We start from the raw sequence: 27,274 nt of genomic DNA on the forward strand, positions 1-27,274 counted from the left end.
GTGGGTTGCTGCAGAGGCAAATCTTTGTTCAGAGTACGTTGCCAGCATGAAGGAGTGTGGCTGTTGTAGCCTGAGCTGCCAAGCTCTGTGGTTGGACCAACTCGTGACCTTTTTCTTCCCCGTTTTCTCTGGAGACAAAGGTGAGCAAGAAAAAAGCTCAGTTTGAACCTCTTGCTGCTCCTCTTCTCCCTGTGTCCCCAGTCAGTGGGGACAAAAAAAGACCCGCTGCAAGCTTCCCCCCTCTGCCCCGCTCACGAGAGCGGCCGGCGCCTGCGTCCAGAGCGCGCTCCGCCAGCTCCCCGGCTCCCTTGGACAGGGCAGCGCCGGGGATGCCAACGTGACCTGACAGGCTGCTCGCGCAACGCACTTTTGGGAAGAGCTTTGCACACCCCGTGCTGAGGGGAGCGTGAGTACCTCTAGAAATAAAATGCAAAAAAGGAGAAAATAGCCTTATTGAATTTATCCTTTTCAGCTGCCATCGCGGTGTGCTACCTCTGACAACTGGGAGTTTACAAAATTCTTATAGAAATGCCCTAAATTGTTCCCAGCCCTGTAACAAGGGTGCAAAGAGCAGGTTAACGAAAATCACAGCCGATACGGAACTGGGAGGGTGAAAGCCCCAAAGAGCAATCTGCGGGGCTGTAAAGCAGGTGGAAACATTAGTTAATGGCTCTTTCCTCAGGCTCCTTGTACCGAAAAGGGGGTTTGTTGGCGTCTTCCCCCGGGCAGGCGCTGCGGTGAGCCGAATCTGAGAAACGGCCTCTCCCGTCGATGGGATATTTGTGGGGACGAAGAGGCCTTGCCCAGCTGTGGGGCATTTTGCAGCCTCCGTCTTCCCAACGACATTCCCAAGCGCAACAACCCCACGTCGGTTAAAGCCCTGGTGTGGATCACGCCGATGTTTCGCACGTGAGCAGGGCTTAATTTTGCTGCGAATTAGAGCGTTGTGCTAAAACCAGCCAGTTTTGTTGTTGGATTGGCTCCCTTGGTCATCGCCAAACTCTCTTTGGTCATGGCTTTAATTGCTAATGAGATGATTTCTGCACACTGAGCCAAAAAAAAAAAAGCTGCGAGTTTGGTTGTGTTTAATCCAAAGGACCTGATCGTCGCCACCCCGGAGGCGTCGCAGCAGCCGGGATGGGACAGGAGCGTCTCCAACCGGCATCACATCGCTGGCAGAGCAAGCGGCGGCTCCACTGCACGTTCGGGAAGGTTCGTGCCGGCTCCGCCGCTCACTCTTCACCAGTCTCCGCTTCCTGGCCAGACTGGGCTCCGTTATGTTATTTCTTCAGCCCCATCTGTCCTGGTTTTTCCTTTTTTCTGCCGTTTTTACGCTATTGACTCTTCCGGCGGGCTCTGCCAGGGCGTATCGCGGCGTCTCGAAGCAGCCGGCGCTGGCGGTGACCCAAGGTTTGGACGCCGCTGCTGGGACCCTTTTCCTCGCACCCTCAGGGCGTGAGACAGGGATTTCTGGATGCACCCCGCGGAGGGGGTTAGACCCCAACTCCTCCCCAAACTGTTGCTTTCCCTGTCCAGGAGCCAAGCGCGTCCCCGGGACTGGGGGGGCAGCTTTTGCTTCAGCCCCGTGGATTTGGCCGCCCGGAGGATTTTGGAGACCTGAGGCTCTGGGTTTGCATGGCCACTTTGCAGCGAGGTCAGAGCCATCCCTCTTTATTTTTTCCAAGTAAGAGCAGATAGCGGTGGGCAAAACTGCCCAGGGAATTCAGAAATTGGGGTGAAAAGGGTCTGAGCATCGGGGCAGGGGGTGGCGAGTGAGCAACCGCATCTGTGCGTCAGGGTTAGAAATCGCTTCTCCGCTGGGCACGCCGTAGGAGAGGGGGGGAAAAAAGGAGAGGAAAAAAATCAGTTGCATCCGCCTTTTCCAAAAAGCCCGAGCGTTTCTGCTCGCCGTCACTTCCAAGAAACGGAGGAAAACCGGGGAGGTAAATTGCAGTGATTCATCACGGGCAGATTGGAGGCAGGAAATGAGAGTTTGCTGCCTGCCCCATGCCCGGCGTGGGCTCGGGCTCGCCTGGGCCTGGCTGGCGGCGAGGGCCTGACGCCCACGGGTCGAGCATCCCTGCGCCGCGGCGGGAGCTGCCGGAGGAGCCGCCCGGGGAAGGAAAACAACCGGCGAAGGCCGAGAGCCGGAGAGGGGGAATATTTTCGCCTGCGTTTCTCCGGAGCCATCCAAGCGAGCTGCCTGTGAGCCGGGGAGGGGGGCTCAGCGGGATGGGGGGGGTCCCTGGGGATGCTGGGTGTCTGGGTGTCGCATGCACACCCCCACGCAAATTGGGGGGCAGCATCCCTCCCTGGGGGTCCTCCAGCGTGGCTGGTGGGCTGGGGGGCTCCATTGAGAAACGGAGTGTGGGAAAAAGGGGGCGGTGCTTGGGGGCTGCCTGCCCGCGGATTGGCTGGGGGGTGGGGGGGAGAGACCCCCCAAATTGTGCCGGAAAGGAGAGGGGCAGCCCTAAGCTTGCAAAGGGTATGGGGACACCCTACAGACCCCCCGCCCCCCATTAGCATGCGCTTGGAGCCGCCAGCCGCCACCTTTCCCATGTGTTTGCACCCAGGGGGCTGCAGCGGGGCCTCTGTGACACGAGTTGCACTGGTCTCAGCCTGGCTGAGGGCTGCGGAGGGCAAAACCCCTTTGGGTGGCTGGAGAGGGGCTGGGCGCACCCCTCGGTGGGTGCTCTGGCTGAAAAAGCACCCCAAAACCTGCTGCCCCAACACCGGTGTTTTGGGGATCGCCCCTGAAGGACAGCCATAGGGGTCTTGGTGCTGCGTGGCTGGCAGGGAGTGGGACAGAGCACCGGGGGGGGACCCCAAAACCTTCCTGGGGTTCGGGTTGTGGGACTGCATGCAACTTGCTCGGGGTCCGGACTGTCTGCTGGGGGCGTGGGGACCACTTGCATCTTGCTTGGGTTTCATTTGGGGCTGGGATGTGGGGTCTGCGTGCATCACATCTGAGGGCGGGATCTGGGGACCCTCGCATCATGCTCATGGGCAGGACGTGGGGGGGCTGCCTACACCCTGCTTGGGGCAGGGACATGGGACCCTCGCACGGTGCTCAGAGGAGGACATGGGGACCCGTGGGTGGGGGGTCGGGACATGAGGGCCTTCACATTGGGGTTGGGGTCAGGCTGTGGGGACCCTTGCATGGCATTAGGGGTCACGGGGGGCCCCTTGTGCTGGAATTGGGATGTGAGGCCCCTTGCATGGCATTTGGGGTCACAGGGGGACCCTTGCATGGTGCTCGGGGTGGGGACACGGGCACCCTTGCATTGGGTTTGAGGTCAGGACTTCGGGACCCCTTTATTAGGATCAGTATGGAGGGAGCCCCGCTTTGGGGCCAGCACCTGGGGATGTCTGCACTGGGGCCAGGACTTGGGGACCACCGTACGGGGACCACAGCATCTCCCCGGGGCTCAGCGGGCTGGAAACGGTGGGGATAGAGGGGGCAGGTTGTGTCTGTCCCCTTTCTCCTCACAGGGACCACCACCAGGGGCCAGATCCGGGCTCCCTGCCACCCTGGGTGGCTCCGGATAATTCGGATGTGGCACTGGAGCTGCTTAACCCCCTCCTGATCCGCCTTCACCCTGAAACCCCGCTGCCATGAGGAAGAAGCCGGCCAACGGGAGGGGGCCGGATCCTGCAGCCCCCCAGCAGCGAGCCCGGGGCATCACCAAGCCGGCGGAGGTGATTTACCCATGGGGGGGGGACTCCAAAATGGGGTTTGGGTGCAGATGTATCCCCGTGACCCCCCCCCCAAAACCATCATCTCAGGGTGCTCTGGTTGCCCCGGGGGGGGCGATTGCAGCGTGGTGGGGGGTTGTTGCTGACATGGGTGGGTTTTTGTCCCCCCCCCAGTATGTGGGCTCCTTCGTGGTGGAGGGCTTGGACCTGCAGCAGCAAGCGGGGCGGCTGGAGGAGCAGCTGCAGGCACTGAAGGTTGGGCATCCACCACCGTCCCCCCTCGCCAGGAAACGGGGGGCCCCCGAATAGTAGGTGGGACCCCCAGGTGACACAGCCTGGACCCTCCCCCTCAATGCTGCATCTCTCCTGGCCAGGACTGCCCCAGGAGGAGGCTGGTGGTGCTGAGGTTCAGCTTGCAGGGGCTGAAGGTCTATGGGGCTGATGGGGAGGTAAGGGTGCTGGGAGGGTGTTGGGGGTGCTGGGGGGGGGGTGTTGGGGGTGCTGGGGGGGGTTACGGGTGCTGGAGAGGTGCTGGGAGGGGTGTTGCACCCCTCCGATCATTGCTTTTCTCTTGGGAACCTGCTTTGCATTTGCAAATAGGGTTGCAACCAGCTGCGCATTTGCAGGTTCGCAACCTGCCATGCAAATATAGGGGCGACCCCGGTGTCGCTTGCGCCCCGGGGGGTGCGGGGGTGCTCGGTCCCAGTGACACCACCGCCGCCGCCGCCTCGTCCCCCGCAGACGCTGCTGATGGCGCACGCTCTCCGCCGGATCCTGTACAGCACGTGGCGACACGCCGACCGCCAGTTCGCCTTCGTCGCCCGCAACCCTCGCGGCCCCGCAAGCACCCTCTTCTGCCACCTCTTCGTGGGGCCCCCGGGCGAGGTGTGTGGCCCAACCTCCTCCCCCAAAAAACCCCCCCCCACCATTATTATTATTTTTAATATTTGCACGCAGCTTCTTTTGCCTCCGCCAGGTCCAGACCCTGCACCTCTTGCTCTGCCGCTCCTTCCAGCTCTGCTACCTCCTGGCGCACCCCGAGGAGCAGGCGGGCGAGGGGGAGCCCCCCGGGGCCGGGGTGCTGCGGGAGCCGCTCAACCCCGAGGAGGTGTCGCGCAACGTCAACGCCCTCGTCTCCTTCCGACGTCTGCCTGCGCCCGCCAGCCTCGGCTCCCTGGGCATCGGGGTAGGTGCGCCCTGCCACGGTGCCGGGTGCTGCTCCACAGGCCTTTCACAATGTTTGCTCGCAGGGCGTTTGCATGCATGGCATTTTTGCACGGTGCGTTACTGCACAGCACATTTTTACATGGTGCATTGCACGGCCTTTTCTTGCACAGCACTTCTTTGCACAGCCGTACGTGCATGACCCGTTTTGCCCAGCATTTTGCGTGGCAGTTATTGCATGGCCTTTCCTTGCAGGGCATTTTGCATGACACATTATTGCACAGCATGTTTTTTGCAAGGTGTCTTACATGGCATTTTGTTGCACAACCTTTTTGTACAGCATTTCTTTGCACAGCAGTATATAGACAGTGTTTTGCACAGCCTTTTCTTGCACATGGTTCTTCATGGCACACTTCTGCACAGCGCATTTTGCAAGGCCCATCCTGCACAGCCTTTTCTTGCATGGTGTTTTGCACAGCCTGTTTTAAATGGCATTTTGCAGGGTCGTTTTTTGCACAGTATTTTGCACGATCTTTTCTTGCACATCATTTCGCACAGCCTTGTCTTTCACAGTCCTTTCTTGTATGGCATTTTGCATGGGGTGTATTTGCACAGCATTTTTTTGCACAGCAATTCTGCATGGTGTTTTGCAGGACGTTTTTTGCATGGCATTTTTTTGCACAGCAGTTTTTTGTGGGACGTTTTGTATGGCTTCTTTTTGTAAAACGTTTTTTTCACAGAAGTTTTTTTGCATAGCATTTTTTGCCTGGCGGTTTTGGCACGGCATCTTTTGCACGGTGATTTGCATGGCATTTTTTTCCCCCCAGCATTTATTGCATGGCATTTTTGCATGATGTTTAGCACAGCTTTTTTTGGTTTTTGCATTTTTTGTACAGCTTTTTTTTTTTTTTCCCCCACGGTGTTTTGCACGACATTTCACACAGCGGGCACCCCCAAACCCCCCCTCACACCCCTCCACCCTCCAGGAGCGGCGGCCGGAGGCGGAGGGCAGAGCTGGCGCCTGGCGCCCAGGGAACCCCTACTGCTCCCCAGTTCTGGTGCGCAAAAAAGCCATCCGCAGCAAAGTCCTGCGCTCGGGGGCTTACCGGGACTGCGGGGGCGAGAGCCAGCTCCACCAGCCGCCTCGCGACGCCGGTGAGTGCCCGGAGGGGACACTGAGGCACGGGGGAGGGCACGTAACCCCGATTTTGTGGGTTTTTTGGGGGCAATGAGGGGATTAACAGGCTCCCGCAGCGGCGGCAGGCTGGGAGAGCAAAGGGGCGAGGAGCTTGGCCTTCCTCCCCGAAAACGAGAGCGTCCTCGCCGAGAGCGTGTGGGCCTTTGCCGGCATCGCCAGGTGAGTGGGACGGAGCACCCCGCTCCTCGCCGTCACCCCCACCCTCCCCCGCGCCCACCCGCCGCCTCGTCCCCTCCCCAGGGACGGCGGCATCGCGCTGCTGCGGCGGGACGTCCCCGGCGCCTTCCTCCTGCGCCCCGAGCCCGGCCTGGCCAAGCGCTGGTGCCTGTGGGTGCGGGCGCCCTGCGGCGTCGTCCCCTACTGCCTCTTCAGGACCCACCAGGGCAGGTTCTGCGTGGAGGTGAGGGTGCTGCGCGGGGGCGGCGGGGCGCGGGGGCGGCGGGCGTGGGTGCACTTGAGGCATGAGTGCACGGGTGCGGTTGCTTTGCGGTTGCAGCGGTGCATGGTTGCACCTGGGTGAGTGCATTTGATGTGTCCGTGCATGGGTGCACTGGTTGTTGGTGCATCGGTGCACAGGTGCACTGGGGTGTAAGTGCATTTGACGCACTGTGTAAGTGTGTTTGGTGCATCTGTGCGTGGATGCATGAGTGCATCAGTGCATGGATGCCTGGGTCCGCTTGCTTCATGGTTGCGTCAGTGCACAGGTGTATGGTGCATCAGTGCATGGGTACAATGGTGTGTAAAGGCATTTTGATGGTTGGACTTGATCCTAGAGGTCTTTTTGAACCTTATTGATTCTATTATTTACTTCGTAAGTGCATGGGTGCACAGAGGCATTTGCTTCATGGGTGTATCGGTGCACGGGTGCATCCGGGCACAGCGCACAGGTACCAGTGGGCGTGGGTGCATGGGTGTATCCGTGCTTTGGTGTGCAATTACATTTGATTTGTGGGTACACAAGCGCATCTGTGCATGGGTACCTGGTGCACGGGTGCATTGGTAAGCATGTTTGATTCACGGGCACGCTGGTCACAGGTATGTTTGAGTTGCGGGTGTATCAGCGCACAGAGTGCAGCTGCGTGTGGGCGCACGGTGCACAGACACACGGGTGCATCAGTATGTGCGTGTATGGCTGCAATCGGCGCAGGGGTGTATCAGTGTATCTGATTCATGTGTGCACCCGTGCATGGGTGCATTGGGTTTGTCGGTGCGTGGTGCACAAGTACACGGGTGCATTTGGTGCATGGGTGCACCTGTGCGTGGGTGCATAGGTATGTGGTGGGTGGGTGCATAGTGCACAGGTGCGTGGGCACCCTGGGAAGGCCCGCTGGCCGCTGCGGCCTCCAGCCGTGCGGGGGGCTCACCTCTCCCCTCTTTCCCTGTGGCGGCGGCACCCATGGCAGCACTCCAACGCCGAGTTCGCCAGCGTGGCCGCCCTGCTGGCTCACTACTCCGGGGCGCCGGGGGGTTGCTTCTGCCGCCTGGCCCCCGGCCGCTGCAACCCTGGCTACGAGGAGCGGGACCCTGGCGGTGGGGCCAGCGCGCTGGGAGAGGCCGCCTGGGCCCCTGCCGCCCCCGTTGGGGTGCCGCATGAACGGGGTTAGCCTCGCCGCTCCCTGCTCAGGCACGGCTACCCCCAAAATCCCCACTTAGCTTTAAATCGCTGCCGTCTGCCTTATTTATTCCCCTCCCGCGGGCTGCGTGCACGCTTGGCGGGCTGTACAGCGCGCCTAGTGCAATAAATGGCTCTTGTGCTACCGGAGGAGAGGTCTGTTGGCGGCTTTTTGTTCCCACTCCCCCACCATGGCGCTGCATGCAAGCATGCACGTGAGTGCACAAGCGTACGTGCACTTGCACGCTCTCATGCACATGCACCCTTGTGAACTTGCACTCACGCGCTTGCATGCAGACTCTTGCATAATTGCACCAGGCGCTCACACACACGTGCACTCACGCACTTGCACCCCCACACCACGCATTTGTGCTGCACTCTCGTGTGCATTCACGCACTTGGCACTCCCACGCACTTGCAATCGCAAGCCCTCGTGCTCCTGCGCCCACGCTCGCACACGCTTGCACTGTCGCACACCCACGCGCTTGCCCTCTCTTGCGTGCTCGGGGGGGTCACGCTCGTGCACTGGCGCGGCGTGCGCCATCCCAATGCCCTCCCACGCCCCCCTAACCCCCTAAAACCCTTGCACACCAGCGCTTTGCTGCACGCAAGGCTCTTGCACAAGCGCCCGCGCGCGGGCGCGTCCCCGCCGTCACGTGGCCGGGCGGGGCTGAGGGGCGGGACCTCGCGGCAGGCGACCCCCCGTCGCCGTGGCAACGGCGTGGGGCCGCTGCGCGCATGCGCGGTGGGTCGGCCGGCCCTTCCCGCCGCCCCCCCGGCTCCCCTCAGCCCCCTGCTCCCTCCGCACGCCCCGGGGCGTCTCGGGTTTCCCTCCGCTCCCTCAGGCTTGCCCGACGCCTACAGGTTTACCTCAGGTTTTCCCTCGCCCATTCCCCCTTGGGCTTCCCAAAGTTACCTCAGGGTTTCCCGCCCCCAGGCTCCCCTCAGCTTTCCTCCCTTCGTCTTGCCCTACTTCCCCCTCAGACTTGTTCCAAGTCTCTCCCTTTCCCCTCATCCCTCCCAAGCTTTTCTTCTCCTTAGTCTCCCCTTCTCCCCCAGCCATTTCGCAGCACCCCTCAGCTCTCCTTCCTCATGCCAAATCGCGGGGGGCTCCTTCCCCTCAGTGCCCCCAGCAAGTGGCGAACGCTCCACCCCACTGAGGGGTGCAGGCCCTGGGGTCAGTCTTGCCCCTGCCACCCCACAGGCCTACCCAGGCCCTGATGTGTCCCCCCAGCCTGGCTAAGTGAGTGCGTCTGGGGTTGAGCTGAGCCTTGAAAAATGGCCTCCGAGGCGGTGAAGGTGATTGTGCGCTGCCGGCCCATGAACGAGCGTGAGAAGGCTCTCGGCTGCAAGGCGGTTGTCAGCATGGAGAGCAGACGGGGCCAGTGCTTTCTCCAAAACCCTGCTGTTGCCGGCGAGCCCCCAAAGCAGTTCACCTTTGATGGGGCGTACTACCAGGAGCACAACACGGAGCAGATCTACAACGAGATCGCCTACCCACTCGTGGAGGTGAGTGGTGCCTGAAGCAAGCCAGACACAGCTGACACGTAGCTTGGGACACAGGCTGAGGAGTTTTACATGGGTTGGTGATCCCTAAGTGGAGCCGATTTATGGACAGAAACAGCCCCTGTTTGCTTAGCTGCAACCCTGGGGTGCAGAGGAGAGCAAAACAGCGTCCCGGCGGTAGGCTGGGAAATCGGGAAGAAACAAAACTTTTCCAGCAGCCAGCAGGGCGCTGAGATAGAATTACATCTAATTGTTTTAGGCAGATGTTTATGTGAAAGATGAACTGCCCTGAGCAGGCCCTAGAGATGGCAGCGGGACAGAGACTGCAGCGGAAAGTGATGTGAGGAGAAGGGAGACAAATAAGACTCCTGATGATTTCAGGGACATTTTTACTGTCAAGCGAGAAACTTTAGAGAGGACAGGGAACCTCAGCCTGTTCTAGACTGGCAAAATGAGAGGGGATATGTTGTTTCCTTGTTAACACATCAGCATGGTGAACAGCTGGAGTGGGAAAGGGACTAGTTACGGGAGAAAAAACCCACATGCCCCCTTAAAAAAAACAATTTTGTTAAAAGAAACAGGGATAAAATGGCTAGTGATATTTTTAAGATGGAAGTTCCTGACTGTGAGAACAAGCAGGGTCTGAAACAGTACGTTATTAGACTAGAATAATGGAATCATAGAATCACTATGGTTGGAAAAGACTTCTGAGATCATCAAGGCCAACCCCAAACCCAACACCCCCAGGCCTCCTAAACCATGCCCTGAAGTGCCACGTATACATGTTTTTGAACCCCCCCAGGGACGGTGACTCCCCCACCTCTCAGGGCAGCCTGTGCCAGCGCCTGACCGCTCTGGCAGGGAAGGCATTTTCCCTCATCTCCAACCTAAACCTGCCCTGGCGCAGCTTGAGGCCACTTCCTCTCATCTCGTCACTGGTGACTTGGGAGCAGCGACCGACCGCCCCCCCCCTCACTCCAGCCCCTCTCAGGCAGCTGCAGAGAGCGAGAAGGGCTCCCCTCAGCCTCCCCTTCTCCAGGCTAAACCCCCCCACCTCCCCCAGCCGCTCCCCAGCACACTTGTGCTCCAGACCCTGCCCCAGCCCCGCTGCCCTTCTCTGGACGTGCTCCAGCACCTCAGTGTCCTTCTTGTAGTGAGATTAATAGGTTATTTTTTAAAATCTTACTTAAACCTTAAGAAATCCAAATATCTTCTGTTCCTACCAAGCTTCTCTGAAACAAGAACAAGTGAAGGTGAGCCCTTCCTTCAGCCAGCTTTCCACGAGGAAATTATTCTAAGCTAGAGACCACCCTTCTGGCCACCCTACAGTCAACCAGCATGCTACTTGTCTCTCTGGGTTTTGTAAGATTTTTCTGCCCTATGGCAAAAATATTCTGCTCTTCTAAGTGTTGTCAACTGCCTTTCTGCTTTTCAATGCCTGCATTTCTTCAAGTTTTCAATTTTTGAGAGAAAACCATCAATTTATATGCTACCAGAATTTTATTATTATTGCTGTTATTATTGTTATACTCTGATGGCGTAGGAAGATCAAGCAGTTATTTGATGTTTATTTCTAGCTCTTCCTTTAAACACCTGACTGAATCTGGACAACATACTTACAGTTATGCAAAGGGTGAGGATAACTGCTCTTTTCTTAGGTTTTTCTCCATTTCCAGGGTGTCACCGAAGGCTTCAACGGCACTATATTTGCCTACGGCCAGACTGGCAGTGGGAAGTCATTCACCATGCAGGGAATCGTGGATCCTTCCACACAGAAAGGGATAATACCAAGGGCATTTGAACACATTTTTGAGAGTGTACAGGTAGGTGCGCAAGGATGCGAAAAAGATCCCGTTGTAAGGTGGTGCAACATTGAGAAAGATTGTTTTTTTGTGTGTCATAGCCCAAGGGCTGAGTGCCAGTTGCACTCGGGAGCAAGAATGGGGACCTGCTTTTGGGTATGCTGCCTCTCAACCTAAAGCTGAGGCCTCTGTATAGTCAGATGAGCTGCACTCTCATCTCTGCTGACTTTAAAGACTCGCACTTGAGGTGTTTAAGGACCAAAAGTCCCTGGAGTGAATGTGTTGAGTAGTTACACCTGGGAATGCCAGGAGAGACTTGATGAAGTGCTGACGGGAGGTGGGCACCCAGCTGGCATTGAGGATCTGTGTGGGCTGCCTACTTGCCTTCATTTTGAGAACCTTGCCTGAAAATCGTTCTTGTTTTGTGCAGTGTGCTGAAAATGCCAAGTTCTTGGTGAGGGCTTCCTACCTGGAGATTTACAATGAAGACATACGAGACCTTCTAGGAGCTGATACCAAGCAGAAGCTGGAGGTGAGGCGGAGTCAATGTTCCTTAATTAGGAAGTGCTTTAATTCGCGCAGGTAAGTGTTATCACGAGTGCCTTGCAGAAGTGCAATCATATGCTCTGGCAGGAGCCGAACGCCAGAATGTGAAGATGTAGTGATGAATACGGAAGCCAAGAGGAGATTTTGAGGGACTTCAGTGAAAGTTTAGTGGCCGAAGGAACAGGATCCAGTCCCATGTCTCCCGCTTGATAGCAGCCAGTAGCTTAGCAGAAGCTGCATGGAAATCGTTACTAGGCAATGATGGAATAAAGTGCTCATGCGGCAATTTCTTCCTAATCCTCTTCCTCTCACGGCTGTCCCTAAAGCAGGGGGATTCTGTGCCTTATAAATGTTTAACCTGGCCCAGTGTAGCTGTGGATGATCTAATTTTCTGTCTAAAACAAAAAAGGCTGATCCCTTTTTGAAGGGACAAAGCATGGGGAAGGTGAGCAGCTTCCTGGGATGCGGGAGGGTAAACTTCCCTGAAATCCTAACCAGAGATCTGATTTTTATAAGATTTACCCCTTGGTGGCTTTGCAGATCTTTTTGCTTGTATTCCTGGGGGAAGCTGCAAATCTGTCCTGATTTACCTCCCTGCAGGGCTGCCCCTGTGAAGAAAACCGAGGCACTAGCACCATCTGCTGCACAGACATGCCGAGGTGGTGACAGACCCAAACGGCTTTATGGGGCAGACTGGTTTTTTAACAGGCTCCTGGCTTTCAGGGAGGCAAAACCCTCCCCGCTCGGTGTTCCAAGTGTGCTTGGCATGTGCCTGTGGAGCGCGAGGGGTGGGAGAAAGGGACTCGCTGTTTCAGAAGGCGCTTGCTGCAGTTTCCTGTCCTTTGTTCCACATTAGCAGTGACACCGGTTTCCATGACGACTGCAGTTGGCACTGGGAGGGCAGGAGCTGGGCAGAACAGTTTCCAGGGTAACACCATCACACCGGTGACAGCCACCGCCTGTTGCTGCCTCCACCAAGTAATTAAGGGAGGCATGTCCTGCAGAGACCGAAAGCCGGGGCTGACCTACTGCTTCCGTCTGTCCCCCAGTTCTCCTCCAACACCCCATTTCTGTTTGTTCTTTGGTGTCTCTGAAGCCCACAGTCACCACCTGTGGCATGAAACTCTGTGTAGAGCGGGTTTTAAGGTGCTCTGCAAGGAAAATGCCCTCATCAGTCTGTCGTGAAGTTAAACAGCCGTCACATCCTTGGTTGGGTATTCCCCAGGGACCCTGCAGCACCCTCAAATACAGCCAGGCCAGCCGCAGGGTTCTCCTGTAGCACAGGCAAAAGTCACAGTGTATGGACAGTCTGGCTGTGATTCTGTAACTGGATTCATCCTGGGCAGCCATGGCTTTAGGACCAGACTAAGATCCTGCCTAGTTTAGTTTTCAGCCAGTTCTGCTCTGTTCTGTGTGGATTTTTTAAAAGCAAACACACTATTTACATTGCTTCTTGTGGCGCATGCATCCCTAAAGTAAGGATTTCTTTGGAAGTCATGCTGCCAAAGGCAGGGTCTGTCACCCTGGGACACTGAGGCACGACAGCCGTATCTTGATATCCCGGCTGACATGATAAAGTTGAGAGTTTTGGTTACGAACTCGGCAGATGTGGGGCGTAACGCTGCTGTTGGAGACAAATTCAGCTCGTTTAAAATTCCCAGTGTGGAAGGAGCTTCAGAGGGGGCTGGTGTAGGAGTGCAGGCATCTCTCGATTGTTTTGTACTTTCTATGTAGGTTTGATGGATCATTCAAGATTTGGAACGCTTCAATCATTTATTAGCGTGCTGTATGAAATTTTTCTTCTGTGTGACTGATAATTGCTGACAAGATGCTGTTAGGTATTTAGCACTCTGTCTCTATCCAGGTGCCTGAATAGGATTTTTGAGCATCTTAAAAATGAACTAACGAGGAGAAAAATTATTATAGTCCACCTGTGCGTGATGGGTGTGACTTTGGGAACTTCGTCAGGGAGATCAAGACGCCCTCTCAGAGCGGAGGGGTTCAGCAAAGCACTGGTGACAATATCTGTGACTATTGAATCTATGCTTGGATTTTTAAAAAGCTCCCTATGACTGAAGAGATATTAGAGCCTTTGCCATAATAGGTGAAAAACATTTCAGTTCTTTTTTTAAAATATGCAGTTTAATAATAGGGGAGGTAGAAGGCGGCTTGGCGCAGGTTTCTTGTGGCCTGGGAGATGTCTGAATCAATCAGCGAACTTTTAATTCTTTTTTCCTGCAGAGCTGTGGAGGTGGTTCCCTCTTTTTCTGTGGCTTTATTCCTGCTTCAGCAATACTGAAGCTTTTTGGTGGCAGCCAGATAACCTTCTTGCCGTACTGCAATTTAATTTCTCCATGTGCAAAACTCGCGTAACCCTCAAGCTTCTGGAGTTTCCAGTGTGCCTTCCCGCAGTCGCAGCGCATCGTGTTCTAACCTGTCTTGTGTTGTCCCTGTTTGCAGCTGAAGGAGCACCCGGAGAAAGGGGTGTACGTGAAGGGGCTCTCTCTGCACACGGTGCGCAGCGTGGTGCAATGCGAGCGGATCATGGAGACGGGCTGGAGGAACCGAGCAGTGGGTTACACCCTCATGAATAAGGACTCTTCCCGCTCCCACTCCATCTTTACTGTCAATATGGAAATCTACACTGTAGGTAGGTAGCTGGATGTCCTGCGTTAGGCCTGGACCTAGCAGAGCCCAGAATCTGTGCGGTCTGACCAGTGATCCCACAGCAAAACATAGATCCTGAATGATTTTAGGTCCAGTAGAAATCAGAATTGTGCCCTTACCCGGACATTCTTCACAGCATGAAATGGCTGAGGATTCAAAGTTTGTTTTGGTTTTTCCTCAATTTCCCCTTGGGAGAGAGATGTCTTACACTCCAGCTGGGAACATATTTAATTCTCCTTCCATTTCTTTATTGTCTAAAACCTTTATTTCCAGCAAAGGGATCTCACAGCCCGTACAACAGCTTGGAGTTCATGCACTGCACAGCCTGGAGAAACATGTATTGCTATCTGTCTTGTCTGACCTCCTTTACAATGCAAGTCAGATCATTTTGCCCAGCGATTCCTTCGCTGAGCTTAATGACGGGGCACGTCTTTTAAGCAAACAGCTAATCTGGGTTTTAAGATGCACTAAAAGAATCCCTTAATAATGTTTTAATGACTGATTTTCCTTTCTTGAGCGTCTCGTTTCCGTTGGCGTTTCTTTAGCTGATGAAGCTGCCTCGTGGGCTCTGAACATGGACCTTGATAGGGTTTTTTCTGGGACTAAGAAAGGAATTATTCTCCTGTATTCTGGCTAGTCCTTGACCCTGGCTGAGGCTGTGAACAGCTTGGCGTCGTCTTTCTCAGCTGTCTCAGTCATGGGGAAAGTTACACAATGTCTTGTGGTTCCAGATGTTGGTGACAGTACCTCATTTTCCTTTATCCAAAATGGGGTGTGTGTGTGATTTTTTGGAATTTCTCAACTGGCACAGGCGGTGGATGCTAATCCTTGCATTATGTGGGTCATAAAATCCCAACTTAAATCCTAACAAGGAAAAAGAAGTATTTACTCTCATCTTTTGTGTTCCAGATGGGTGCAGGGCGCTTAATTTAGCAATTTCTCTGATTTAAAGCTTTGAAAACTTGTTACATGGAACAGAATGGCAGGTGGGGAAGTGTGCAGTTTTGGCAGTTAAATGGAAGACAGCTGGAATATTTGAGGAGAAAGCTGGGGGTTCTGGCACAATCCCTGTATCTTGATGGTTCTACTGGGGTAATCGTTAGCTGAAATAGTTAATGAAGCTGCTGGTATTTATGTTGTCATCTGTAAGCTTCATGAAGACATGCCTCGGGAAGTTCAAACTTATTTTCCAGTTGAGCCTGTAGTAAATTATAATTTATAGGGAGTTGGTATTTTAAAGGATTTCTGTGCAATTATGTGGACAAAAGTGACTCTTTAAAGTAACAACCTAGATCCAGGAACAGGATTATTGCAAATACCGGGCCCTCTGGCTGCAGATGTACGAAATGTGCAAGTCCCCATCAGTATTTTTACTATATTTAGAGTAGCAGATGCCTTATTCCTTTACACAGTGCTTAGGGATTGATTTGTTAATGAGAAAGACGTTGTAGATGTGCCCGGTGCGTAAGCCACCAGAGCTGGCCGATGGGCTGTGCGGGAAGTAAGACAGGCAAAACTTTTGGGCCACTGCAGGCATTTTAGGGAGAGTCTGGGGACCTTGTTACACCATGGAAACCAAACCGCTGAGCTCCTCATTGAGCCGCCCTAGGTAAAAAGACTGGCAGGAACCAAAACAACTTTTTAATTGCTTGACAGTGTTTACATAAACTGGTTTACATAAACTCGTGACTCTCCACTTGCCCCAGCTCTCAGAAAGAATAGTGAGGGGGTGCTCTATGCTCTATCTGTTTCCCCTTCCCCCCCCCCCCCCCAACTCCCGTCTTGACATGGCAGAAAAATCTGGAGCAAAACAACAGTTTTGCTGTGCTGCAAATGTTAAGTTCCACAGCTAACGATCTGTTGCTATCAACTGGGGAAGTATCCGGGGGCAATAGATTTTTAGGCTTTTTTGTTCTAACTTCCCCTAATGCATCACATTATTCATTGCTCATGTTTAGGTATTTTCCACAGCTGTAAAGCTTAATTCTTACTAAATTGAAGGCTAAGTTTTGTAGAAGTCTGTCTGGAAAAGAGCAGACTTGGTTAAAACCTTGTTCTTTTTGCTTGGGGCGCTAAGGGAGCTCTTCCCTTGAACTTGGGTTGTAATGGTGAGGGATGATTGGGGCCCGGACATCCAAAAGCGATTAGGACAGCAGTCTGCGATTTGGGAATGCATGCCCAACTCTTTGCTCTGCATGAGGCTGGGAAAGTTAAGTAGCCAGCGAAACTGAGGGGTTCCTAAAGCGACCAAATGCGCTCTCTCTTAGTCATAGGGGATTTGTGTTGTCACGTTAATCCAGCCTCAAAATGCAGGTCAGATATTACACGTGTGAGGTGTGCATGCACGTAGCTGGGGAGCTAGCAGTTAAGTTCAGCTTACACCCTCTCTTGCCTTGAAGTGGCATGATGAGAATGGTACCAGCTCACCGGGCCTGACTCCTCACTTGCTGAGATGCAGCTCCTCATCCAGGTGGCTTGGGCTGAGTGCAGTCCTGATTTCTTGCCGTTTTCCTGTTTATTGCCTTTGTTCCTTCGTTTTACTTTCTCACTGAGAATGTAATGAGTTGAGGAGGAACAGATGCCGCCGAGCATGCCTGTGTGCTGAGTCACGGCGCAGTTTTACAGCTATCTGGGCGAGAGGGGAGATCTGCTGGGCTTCTTGAAGGTTCGAGCTGTCTCGAGCTGGAAAGCCAGATGGTGGACCTCAATGGTATCTGATGGGATGTGCTTCTTCTTTCAAAGCACAGCAAGAAACCTCTTGAATACATCCATTGATTAGGGTAGGTTGGATTCCACTCTTGAGAAAAGCTGTAGTTCGGGAATTTGTGGAAAAACTGTTTCCTGACGTAGTATCTACTCCAGCCTTTCCACGGTAGCCTGTAGAGGTAACCTTCCTGCCTGTCTCTCCACGTCACGTCGGTGTTCAGGGAGCCTGCTCTTTCGCCTGCACTCTCCAACCAGCCCTGCTCCAGTTGCTGCCTGTTGGCTCTTCATTTCATGCTTCCTCCCTCCTTCCTCTCCACTTGTCAGACATTGTTTGACTTTGTGAAACAATCTGAGGAGGAAAAAAGTTGTATGAACTCATAGTCTGACCTTGTTATTTGCAGAGGACTTTGCATGAAAATCTAAACACTGTGGAAATACATGGAGGGGGGGTGTCTCTGTGTGTTCAGAGCTCACTAGGAGAGTAAGAATGGGTATGAATTCTTACTGTGCAGGAGCTCATTCAGGAAAGCACTAAAACGTGTCGTTCTAAGATTCAGTAGGTATTTATTTACTTAATGCCCAAATGCAGACAAAGAACAGGGCTTGAACTTGAACAAGAGTCCTGTTTCTTGACACTTAGGCTCTTCTTAAGAGGACACATCTTAACTTGGACTTATCTTCTTGCAGATGAGCGAGGGCAGGACCACCTTAGGGCCGCAAAACTCAATTTAGTGGATCTGGCAGGAAGCGAGAGACAGTCAAAAACTGGAGCCACGGGGGAGCGGCTCAAGGAGGCCAGCAAAATCAACCTCTCCCTCTCAGCTCTGGGCAACGTCATCTCGGCCCTGGTTGACGGCAGGTGTAAGCACATCCCCTACCGAGACTCAAAGCTGACCAGGCTGCTGCAAGACTCCCTCGGAGGGAATACCAAGACGCTGATGGTAGCGTGCTTATCTCCAGCTGATAACAACTATGACGAAAGCCTCAGTACTTTGCGCTACGCCAGTCGAGCAAAAAACATCAAGAACAAGCCCTGTATCAATGAGGACCCCAAGGATGCTCTGCTGAGGGAATATCAGGAGGAGATTAAGAAGCTGAAGGCCATTCTAGCTGAACAGATGAGTGCAAATAACTTGTCAGGTAGGAGAGCCCTTAGTGACTCCAGAGATGATTTATCTTTGACAGAAAAAAAGAGGTTTTGACATGAAAAACAGTCACTGGATTTAATGTTAACCTGTCTCTTAACTGTTGGAGGAGGAAAATTGACCTTATTCCACTGGTAAAGATCATCTCAGTTATCCAGTATTTTCAATAATGACAAATTCTGTTACAAAATGCTGATGTGATTCAAATCCTTGGTGGTTCTTTGTCATTGTGGCTAGAGTTTGGTCAGTCACAGGAGAAGGGTTTCAACTGGCAGAGCAAAAACGAGCTGCTAAAGAAATAACAATGTAAAATTCTGTATTAAATATATATTTATGGTTTCAAATTTAGTGTTCAGCCCCTACGCTGTGAATTTCTGACACTACAAGAAAAGTTTTGCCCTGCTGATGGCATTGCTTATGGAGAGCAGCACTGTCCCCTCTTTGAGGATTCAGCCCAGCCTCAGCAGACTCGCTCTTTGCTGCGAAGTAGGAATAGGAAATGTGGGAAGCAGTGCGTACGAGCAGTCTTTAGGGAGCTCGTCACCTTTTGAGAGTTATCCCCTAACAAAGGGAAACTCCCGGCAGAGTAATAAGGCTGTAAGATTTTTTTTTTCCCCCCCATTTCTGCCACCTTGCAGAAACAACTGTGAAAAAAGAAGGTGACTTCCTTGCACCTTTCATCCTCTTACCAGCATCTTTTATCTTCCAAATCTGTTAGCACAGCCCTGGAAACAAGTTGTTATTCCGTGAAAGAGATTAGATTTATATTCACCTTCATATACCTGAAGCTTAAACCTCTCCCCCTGTGCTCAGCGCTGACTCCCCCTCTCCCTGCACCTATGGAGTCCCAGGCCGGTGGGCGTTTTGGCAGCACAGATGCTGGCACAAGAGCGCAGTTTAAAGGAGCGCATGGATTGTGATGTTCTTTTCTGGCGGCCAGGCTCTTTGTTCTGTTTCCAGGCATTCTACAGACAATCCCACCCAGTAATTGAGAGTGATTTTTATTTCTGCTTTGCTTTGTAGGGCTTCTACCTGCTGAGACTGCTCACCTGGAAGCGAAGCCAGCTCCCCTCCTCAAACCCCAGTTAGATCTGGAAGCAGAGAAGCAGCTGATCAGAGAAGTAAGTCAGGAGTGGGTATCCCGCAGTATCTTTGACTAAGGCGTGTGGGTTTTTATAATAATCATTACAAATATGGCATAGGGCTGTGTGGTTCAGCCTTTTCAGAGCACTTCTCTTCCTATTTTTTGGTCCTTGGGCTTCTCCGATGGACAGGATGTGTGTTGATGGAGGCCTTATTTACAACGCCACTTTCTCTCAGCATTGTTCCCCCCCTCTCTGGAGGTGAATTGGAATGGATTCCCAAGAAGAATTTTTGAAGTGCATATAACAAGAGGAGACTACACGTGAAACTTAGATTCCCTCTGTCAGAGGAGGGAGAAATAGGGAAGAGGAAAGCTGTAGTCAGAGGTGTTAGAAACAGCACAAGGACAAAAATAAAGAGGGGATATGGAGCTGGGAGGAAGAATGAGTTGGGGGCCAGAAGGAAATTAAACTCTCTCCTTGCTCTTTACAAAGCTCTTTCCAGGGCACCACACCCACCCAGGAGAGCAGTCTCTAGGGCTAACTAGTCACCTTTCATCAATACTGTGTCGACTTCAGTCATGGAAAAAGTCAATGAATACAGGATGGTAAAGTTTTATTGGGGTGGACATAAGGTATGACCTAGAATGGACCTAGAAGTGACCCTGCGTACAGGCACAGGCTGTTGCGTCAGGCTGTCTGCTGTGCCTTTCAGGAGTATGAAGAAAGGCTGGCCCAACTGAAGGCCAGCTACGAAGCAGAGCAGGCATCCCGTGCCCGCCTCGAAGAGGACATCAGTAGCCTGAGGAATCGCTATGATCTCAAGCTGTCTGCTCTCGAGGAGAACCTCAGGAAGCAAGCAGGTGTGGACAAGGCAGGTGGAGGGTGCCCTGGTGCTGCTAATATGTGAGGAGATTGGCTTTAGGCACGAGCAGGCACAGACTGTTTTTGCAAAGTCAGATTTGTGGCAGCCGCCGCTGCAAGCTTTAAAGTGGCAGTGACTGCTACCCCAGCAAGCGCTCCCTGGCAGCAACAGCAGTCCCTGCTTTCAACCCTCCCTCATCAACAGCAGGAGTGGTAACTCTGGCTCTCCTGGGCCACTCATGAGACTCTGTGTCCCAGCTTTGTCCTCTTCCCTATTTTTCTGACTTCTTTTCCCTGTCAGGACCAGCCTGGCCCTACCCTGCTAGCCTTGAGGCGATGAAAAGTGATTTTTGTGAGTTTCTTCTGACTTAGCACAGTGTTTCTCTGGAGCAGAGCTGTGAGCTGCAGAGATGACTGGTCTCGGCAGGCACTGCTCTGTCTTGATCCGATTGGCTTTGCACAACTCGCACGCCCAAGACGAGGGCGGCTGCTGCAGTCTCTTCCATTGCATGCAAATGCGATGCAGCCCTCAGTCTCCTGGTGGATTATCAACACCATCGCTTTGCCAGAGGGTGGATATTCCTCTCGCATACCTATAAACTGTTGCCAGCTCTCTTCATTACCACTTCTCATTTATACTTCCACAGTGCCTCAGAGCATGTTTTGCAATGTGCTTGTGCAGCACTTATTCTCCAGTATTATTTCTTGAACTTATATTCTTCATTTTTGATGCTATCACTTTCTAGGGTGAGAGGTTCTCCTCCCCGCCTGCCCCTGATTACAAATGTGCACCCCCCCGGCCTCTGAAATAGATCATTTCTGTGCAAACACGGACCCAGGCTTTCCCAACCCCGTAAGATCTGCATTCCTTACCCGATATGCCCTCTGGCTCTTTGATGGCTTTAGGTGACCAGCACAGGAAGGGAAATAACAGACCTTTCCCTTCCAGATGTGCAGTTCTTAGCTTTTGGTGAAGACTTTGGGTGATGTTTTCACAGATTTTGCAGAGCTCATCACTGATGTTGTGGGTGTTTCCTCTTTTACTCTTCAGCTGCCATGAGGACTGAAACCATGCCTGACGAGCCACCTTTGCCCGAAGACTCTGGTGATGCAGCAGATGAAGAACCAACACCAGCCCAGGTACCCTTCAGGGTCCTTCTCCCCCCACCATGGGTCAAATAAAACCAAGCTGCAGCGTCGTGCTTCATCTGTCCCAGTTCTCGTGTTGCGCCTCTTCAGAGCTGCGGCCTTTGGTTTTCTCTCATCCTCAGGACCCAGTAGCACCCTGGACTGCCCAAGACGCTGGTGATGTGAGCACAGGGAGCACTGGAGCAGAGGTGGCCGTCACTGCTGAGGGGACTTCCATCCCTGCAGACCAGCAGCAGGTGCTCGCCAGGTGAGTGACTACACTGCTCCTGCTAGCTGCCTCTTGTGCATTGCTTGCGACCTACACAGGCAAGAAGCAACACTTTTCTGTCATATTACAACTGTGGAGCTTCAGCTGTGAGTTCAGCGTAGCACAAAACTAGGCAGACACGTATTCTTTACCCTGAAATTAACCTGGTCCTACTTGGGCAGATAACTGGCTTGGCACCCAGTCACAAGCGGCGTCCCCAGGGCTCAGTACTGGGGCCAGTTCTCTTTAATATCTTTATCAATGATCTGGATGAGGGGATCGAGGGCACCCCCAGTACGTTTGCAGAGGACACCAAGTTGGGTGGGAGTGTTGATCTGCTCGAGGGCAGGAAGGCTCTGCAGAGGGACCTGCACAGGCTGCATCGATGGGCCGAGGTCAAGTGTATGACATTTAACAAGGCCCAGGGCCGGGTCCTGCCCTTGGGTCACACCAACCCCAGGCAACGCCCCAGGCCTGGGGCAGAGGGGCTGGGAAGTGCCCGGCGGAGAAGGCCCTGGGGGTGCTGGCTGACAGCCGGCTGGGCATGAGCCAGCAGTGCCCAGGTGGCCAAGGAGGCCACCAGCCCCCAGGCTTGTGTCAGCACTGGTGTGGCCAGCAGGAGCCGGGCAGGGATGGGGCCCCTGTGCTCGGCCCTGGGGAGGCCCCACCTCGAATGCTGGGCTCAGGTTTGGGCCCCTCGGGACAAGAAGGGCCTTGAGGGGCTGGAGCGTGTCCAGAGAAGGGCAGCGGGGCTGGGGCAGGGTCTGGAGCACAAGTGTGCTGGGGGGCGGCTGGGGGAGCTGGGGGGGTTTAGCCTGGAGAAGAGGAGGCTGAGGGGAGCCCTTCTCGCTCTCTGCAGCTGCCTGAGAGGGGCTGGAGTGAGGGGGGGGCTGGTCTCTGCTCCCAAGTCACCAGTGACAGGGCGAGAGGGAACGGCCTCAAGCTGCGCCAGGGGAGGTTTAGGTTGGATGTGAGGGAAAATGCCTTCACTGCCAGAGCGGTCAGGCGCTGGCACAGGCTGCCCTGAGAGGTGGGGGAGTCACCGTCCCTGGGGGGGTTCAAAAACATGTATACGTGGCACTTCAGGGCATGGTTTAGGAGGCCTGGGGGTGTTGGGTTTGGGGTTGGCCTTGATGATCCCAGAGGTCTTTTCCAACCTTAGTGATTCTATGATTCTATAAAGAGCATTTTAGGTGTGGCGTTGGATGATGCCAAGTGCCAGAATTATAAGGGAAAAGTCTGGAGAGGTCTGTGTCAGCAGATGTGCATGCAAAACAGTGTGCATTCCTCATAACAAACCCTGCCTAGATCTGTAGGCACAGAAGTCTCTTCCTTCTATGGCTAATTGCAGGTGCAATTTCTGAAGTTAAGCCTGGCAGTTGCTGACTGAGCTCAAGTGCCCAAACAGATTATGGAGGTGGCCTCTGTTTCCTCTTACAGAAGGTCCTTGAAGGACTTAGAGCCCTTTCACATCAGTACAAGGAAGGTAGCAGGCCTTCCTGCAGCTCACTGTGCATTGGGGTGGACAAGAGCGTGTCCTCCACAACTCTCCCTTGTTACTTTTGCCTCTAACTCACACACCTGACAATGTTTGCAAGACTTCAGCCAGAACTGACATCAAAATATCCCAATAATCACATTTTAGGGGCAGCATTAGACTCAGGGCCTGGAGTGCAGGGCTGGGATGCCTGGGCTGTTTTAGAAATACATACTTTAAGCAAATTCTGCTCATTTCTCTCTTTTACTCTGTTGTGTGGAATTATATTAAAATTAGAAATGCTCAACCTGAGATGTATTGTGGGTGATGGAGTTTGATTCTGGCAAGTCTTGTGTATTTTAAGCAGTCTTTCAGCTTTACCGTGAGCTCCTGCAGCATGTGCTCACTCGGTTGAAAAAGCTCCCAGCTGAAAAAGGAGCTATTAACAAATCTAGAATAGCAGCGTCTGTAATTTGGGGCAATTCTGTCTATTAATGGAGAGGTTTCCAAAGAAACCATTCGTCTGACTATAAAAACTTAATTGTCCTGTTGCAGCGTCCCTTTTTGTGACAAATAAGTGACAAATGCTCTTCCGATTCCACTGTTAAAACCAAAGTTCTCCGCAGATCAGGTGGGAGGGTTTGGTTCTGCAGGCATGGGGATTTTCAAAGCAGCCTGGTAAAAGCTTTACACTTCAGGATGGCTGTGACAGCTCTGATACTCGTGCAGCAGAGCAAGGATTCGAGCATGCGTTAAGCAAACGAAAGCGAAGGCTACTTGGCAAGTGCAGTACATTAGAATCGCAGGTCATCTCTGGTGGAGAAGGAGCCCTTTTGGATGGGTTTGAAGATAATTAAGAGTATTTTCTCCAATCTGCGCCGGCGCTGGCCAACCCAAGCTATCTGCTCTGCTGCAGACCCCCGCGCAGACAGAGAACAGCTCTGGAGCACAGCTTTATCTCCGTGTTGGAGTGTCCGGGGCTGTGTGGCATGGAGATGAGACAAGCATGATTTCATATACAGGGTTCGTGCCAGCGCTTGAGCAGAAATGCTGAGATCACCCAGGTCATCAGCCCTGGCTGATACCACCCCAGAAAAGCAATCGTACTGTGGCTTCCAGCTGTGTCACGCCCGTAACCACCATTTAAAATATTTGCTTACATAATTTTGGCACATTTTGTGTTTGCTTTAAGAGTCTTTCAAAACAAGAAATAAGAATTGAAATAGAAATTCCACAAAACGGGGTTTTTTTAAAAGAATTCTGTGAATGTAGATACAGATTTCTAGATGTACTTCGTTGACAAAGGTGCTCAGAATAACACATGCTTTGCCTTTGGTCCAGAGCCGTATCTATGACAGAAACTGTTAATAAAAGCGGAATTTGCCCCGATTACTCAGGGCACCAAATCTTGTCAGAAATGGCTATTTTCATGTCTTCCCAAACGTCCTTCAGGTGAGGACGCTGCTGCGTGCTGCTGAGCTGAGAGAAGCGTTTGCCTTTTCCAGGCTGCAGATGCTAGAACAACAAGTGGTGGGGGGAGAACAGGCTGAAAACAAGGATCTCAAAGAAAAACACAAACGCCGGAAAAAATATGCGGACGAGCGGAGGATGCAGCTGGTGGCTGCGCTGCAGCAGTCTAACGAGGACAGCGGTGACTGGGTTCTGCTTAACGTCTATGACTCCATCCAGGAGGAGGTTCGAGCCAAGAGTAAGCTTCTGGAGAAGATGCAGAAGAAGGTGAGCAGGTCCCTTGTGTCCCTGCCTGAAGATTCAGGGAGCATCTCTCCTCCTCCACATACCTGGGTGTTGGGGTTTTTTTAGGTGAAGGAGGTGTTTTAGGGCAGTGTGTTTAGAGAATGACTCCGGCTGCACGTGAAATATTTCATACGCGTGCCTGCACCTGTACCTAGAAGGTTGTTTGCATGTATCTTTATGAAATATCGGATGCAGCGGCCCTCAGGGCGGTGAATTAAGTTACTGAAACGCAAAACCCCGCCTGTTTTAAAGGCTGGTCTGGTGATGGGAGAGGATGCGACTCCCTCTGCTGACCTGTGGCATCTTGCACAGCTTCTCCAGGTCTGGTAGTCCCAGCTCTCACGCCCGGGGGCTGTGAGAAGTATTCTGGGGAGGGGGGAAATAACTAGGTATTTTAGGCACACTTGAAACTCAGTTTTGCTCTGGTGAGATGAGGCAGAGTCACTTCCCAAAAAAATCTGTGTGTGTGTGTGCAGTCCTCAGTCTGCACATTAAGAACTCCCTTTATTTCTTTAGGTTACCAAAGAAATATTGCACAGTTTTCAGCAAGTTAGGAGCTCCCAAGAGTTCATTAGTGCTGGACCCAGACCACACTACTACATTTAACTTCAGATCCAAAGACTTAGCGCTTTGCAGAAATGCAATAAATCTTTCATTAAAACAGGCGAGGAATAATCTCCCCACACAAATCCCATCCTAATTCTTAATTATGAATTAGAAACTGTCTCAAACGCCAAAGCTTTTGTGTCCTTCCATCTGCCTGACAAATTCCCATACTCACACCAACCGTTGGTCTCTCTCTGTAACAATCCCAGCGACTTACTTTGTTTTTACATCCCAGCTGCGGGCTGCCGAGACCGAGATCAAAGATCTGCAGTCGGAGTTTGAGCTGGAAAAGATCGATTACCTCGGCACCATCCGCCGCCTGGAGCGAGACCTGATGCTCTTCCAGCAGCTGCTGGATCAGGTGCAGTCCCTCGTCCGGCGTGACTGCAACTACAGCAATCTGGAGAAGATCAAGCGCGAATCCGTCTGGGATGAAGAAACTGGTTGCTGGAAAATTCCAGAGCCTGTCATTCAGCGAACCCGCCTGCCGGCAGGTAAGGGGACCACCTGGATGGTGCCGCCGGCGCGCAGCTGCTTCCAGCCTCGGCAGATCAGGTTGGGGCAGTGCTCGCCTGTGACATCTTCCTCGGACAGAAAGTTTTTCTAAAAAATTTGAATAATAACATGTTGTAATGCGGAGCGCGGCGCGGATCCTTCGGGAATCTCCGTGAGCCCAGTGACGGCTGACCGGGGCGGCGCTGGGGATCGGGGAGCGTATGGATTGACCCTTCAACACCATCTCTGCTCACAGCGGTTCCGGCCCTGCCACAGCCCAAACCTACCCAAAAAAGCCCTTCAACCAACAGCGGAGACCGAACGGTACAGTGATTTTCATATCGTATTTTACCGATTTTGCCATATTTCTAAGCCATAACGTGTGGGCTGGTGCCGTCACCAAAAAGCGGGAATAAAACTCCTTAACGCTGGGCACGTTAAAGAGTAGGCGTAGCTTTATTCAGTGCCGGGTGCATGGGGGATCTCTCTGCCCAGCGTGCACGCCTACTGTAATTCCTTTTTGACATTTATACGTGACAGCTAACACCCCACACCTATCTAATACATAACTGTTGACCTGACTGAGTATCCTCTTCTTCCATTGGCCTGTATTTTCTTTGCTTAAATTTAAGGCTACAGTACAATTTTAATTCACCGCACATGCTCAAAAGGAGCGCGGGGGAAGTCCTTTCATCCCTCAAATTGGTGGTTGCAATCTCCCCCACCCAAATTACCTTCCCCTCAGTTACTGGCCTTCACCAACTGCCCAGTTTTCCAGCGCCTTCTGGGGCAAGATGTTCCCTTTTCTCACCACTGATGTGTGGCCTTCCCTTACCTCCAAGCCCTGCTCTGTAGCAGGACGTTTCCACTGTCGGTCCTTGAAGTTCTACTGGTTTGTGTTATTTTAGGAGGTTCTTGTTAGTGAGGTGTTCGTTGCGAATGCCCTCCTCCCTGGCCTAAGCATTATTTAATACCTTGATTATTCTACAATTCCCAGGCGTTAGCTTCCACTCCTAACTGTGATCCTTTCTTAACTAACTCCAGCGCTATTCCACTTCACCCAAGGTACACAACAGCGCAGCGCCCGGCGCCGCTGACGGCACCTTCCCCTTCCAGCCCGAGGAAGACCGCTACAAGCTGGCGCTGGAGAGGAGCGACAGCCAGGCCATCGCCAGCAGCTACTTCCGATCCACGCGAGCCAGCCGCCTCCTCTACCCCGACCCGGCCACGGACCGAGGTAAACCTGCCTCTTCCCCAGTATTGCCGGCCTTCACCTTAAAATTTCTTTATTTTTGAGGGAGGGCTTTTTTGGCTCAGCTCCCTCACCAGGGATGTTTCTGTGGGGCGAGGCCCATTTCTGGTGCCTTGTGAGGAGGGACGCCCTCGGCGGGACACCCACGGCAGCCCCTTCCTCTCCTCTCAGCCCCCAGCTTCGCCTCCGCCCTGCCCCAGCCCCGGCCCTTCCGCCTCCAGGCCCTGGCTCCGCACAAAAAAGGCGCGCCCGGCTCCAACAGCCGCCCGCTCTGACTCCCCGCCGCCGCAGGAAGACGCCGAATC

The 27,274-nt window shown here is 53.1% G+C and overlaps 2 protein-coding genes across 2 annotated transcripts; both read left to right on the forward strand.

Annotated features, from left to right (window-relative positions):
• Positions 1 to 12: 12 nt before the first annotated feature.
• Positions 13 to 8,320, forward strand: SH2D5 (SH2 domain containing 5). Its single transcript, XM_075114174.1, has 13 exons — positions 13 to 140; positions 683 to 1,212; positions 1,364 to 1,410; positions 1,537 to 2,205; positions 3,493 to 3,699; positions 3,871 to 3,951; positions 4,071 to 4,145; positions 4,438 to 4,581; positions 4,673 to 4,882; positions 5,847 to 6,015; positions 6,115 to 6,217; positions 6,299 to 6,458; positions 7,462 to 8,320. The coding sequence occupies exons 5-13, from the start codon at positions 3,616 to 3,618 to the stop codon at positions 7,660 to 7,662; spliced, it is 1,227 nt and encodes a 408-aa protein (XP_074970275.1). The 5' UTR covers positions 13 to 140; positions 683 to 1,212; positions 1,364 to 1,410; positions 1,537 to 2,205; positions 3,493 to 3,615; the 3' UTR covers positions 7,663 to 8,320.
• Positions 8,321 to 8,370: 50 nt separating this feature from the next.
• On the forward strand, positions 8,371 to 27,244 carry KIF17 (kinesin family member 17). The gene is made up of 14 exons (XM_075114120.1): positions 8,371 to 9,179; positions 10,853 to 10,999; positions 11,409 to 11,510; positions 13,985 to 14,174; positions 17,585 to 18,037; positions 19,066 to 19,163; positions 19,840 to 19,987; positions 21,040 to 21,128; positions 21,260 to 21,384; positions 24,367 to 24,598; positions 25,458 to 25,716; positions 25,974 to 26,041; positions 26,783 to 26,954; positions 27,141 to 27,244. Exons 1-14 carry the CDS (start codon positions 8,949 to 8,951, stop codon positions 27,242 to 27,244), a joined length of 2,418 nt encoding a protein of 805 aa, XP_074970221.1. The 5' UTR covers positions 8,371 to 8,948.
• The last annotated feature ends 30 nt before the right edge of the window (positions 27,245 to 27,274 follow it).

The sequence above is a fragment of the Phalacrocorax aristotelis genome, chromosome 19 (assembly GCF_949628215.1).
Source record: "Phalacrocorax aristotelis chromosome 19, bGulAri2.1, whole genome shotgun sequence".
Lineage (NCBI taxonomy): Eukaryota > Metazoa > Chordata > Aves > Suliformes > Phalacrocoracidae > Phalacrocorax > Phalacrocorax aristotelis.

Excerpts from the sequence above, each read along its gene's own strand:
- SH2D5 (XM_075114174.1), top strand. The coding sequence starts at position 3,616 with ATGAGGAAGAAGCCGGCCAACGGGAGGGGGCCGGATCCTGCAGCCCCC. Across the intron at positions 3,700-3,870 it reads GCATCACCAAGCCGGCGGAG|TATGTGGGCTCCTTCGTGGT; the intron begins GTGATTTACCCA and ends TCCCCCCCCCAG. Across the intron at positions 6,459-7,461 it reads AGGGCAGGTTCTGCGTGGAG|CACTCCAACGCCGAGTTCGC; the intron begins GTGAGGGTGCTG and ends CACCCATGGCAG.
- KIF17 (XM_075114120.1), top strand. The coding sequence starts at position 8,949 with ATGGCCTCCGAGGCGGTGAAGGTGATTGTGCGCTGCCGGCCCATGAAC. Across the intron at positions 11,511-13,984 it reads ATACCAAGCAGAAGCTGGAG|CTGAAGGAGCACCCGGAGAA; the intron begins GTGAGGCGGAGT and ends CCCTGTTTGCAG. Across the intron at positions 21,385-24,366 it reads CAGCAGCAGGTGCTCGCCAG|GCTGCAGATGCTAGAACAAC; the intron begins GTGAGTGACTAC and ends TGCCTTTTCCAG.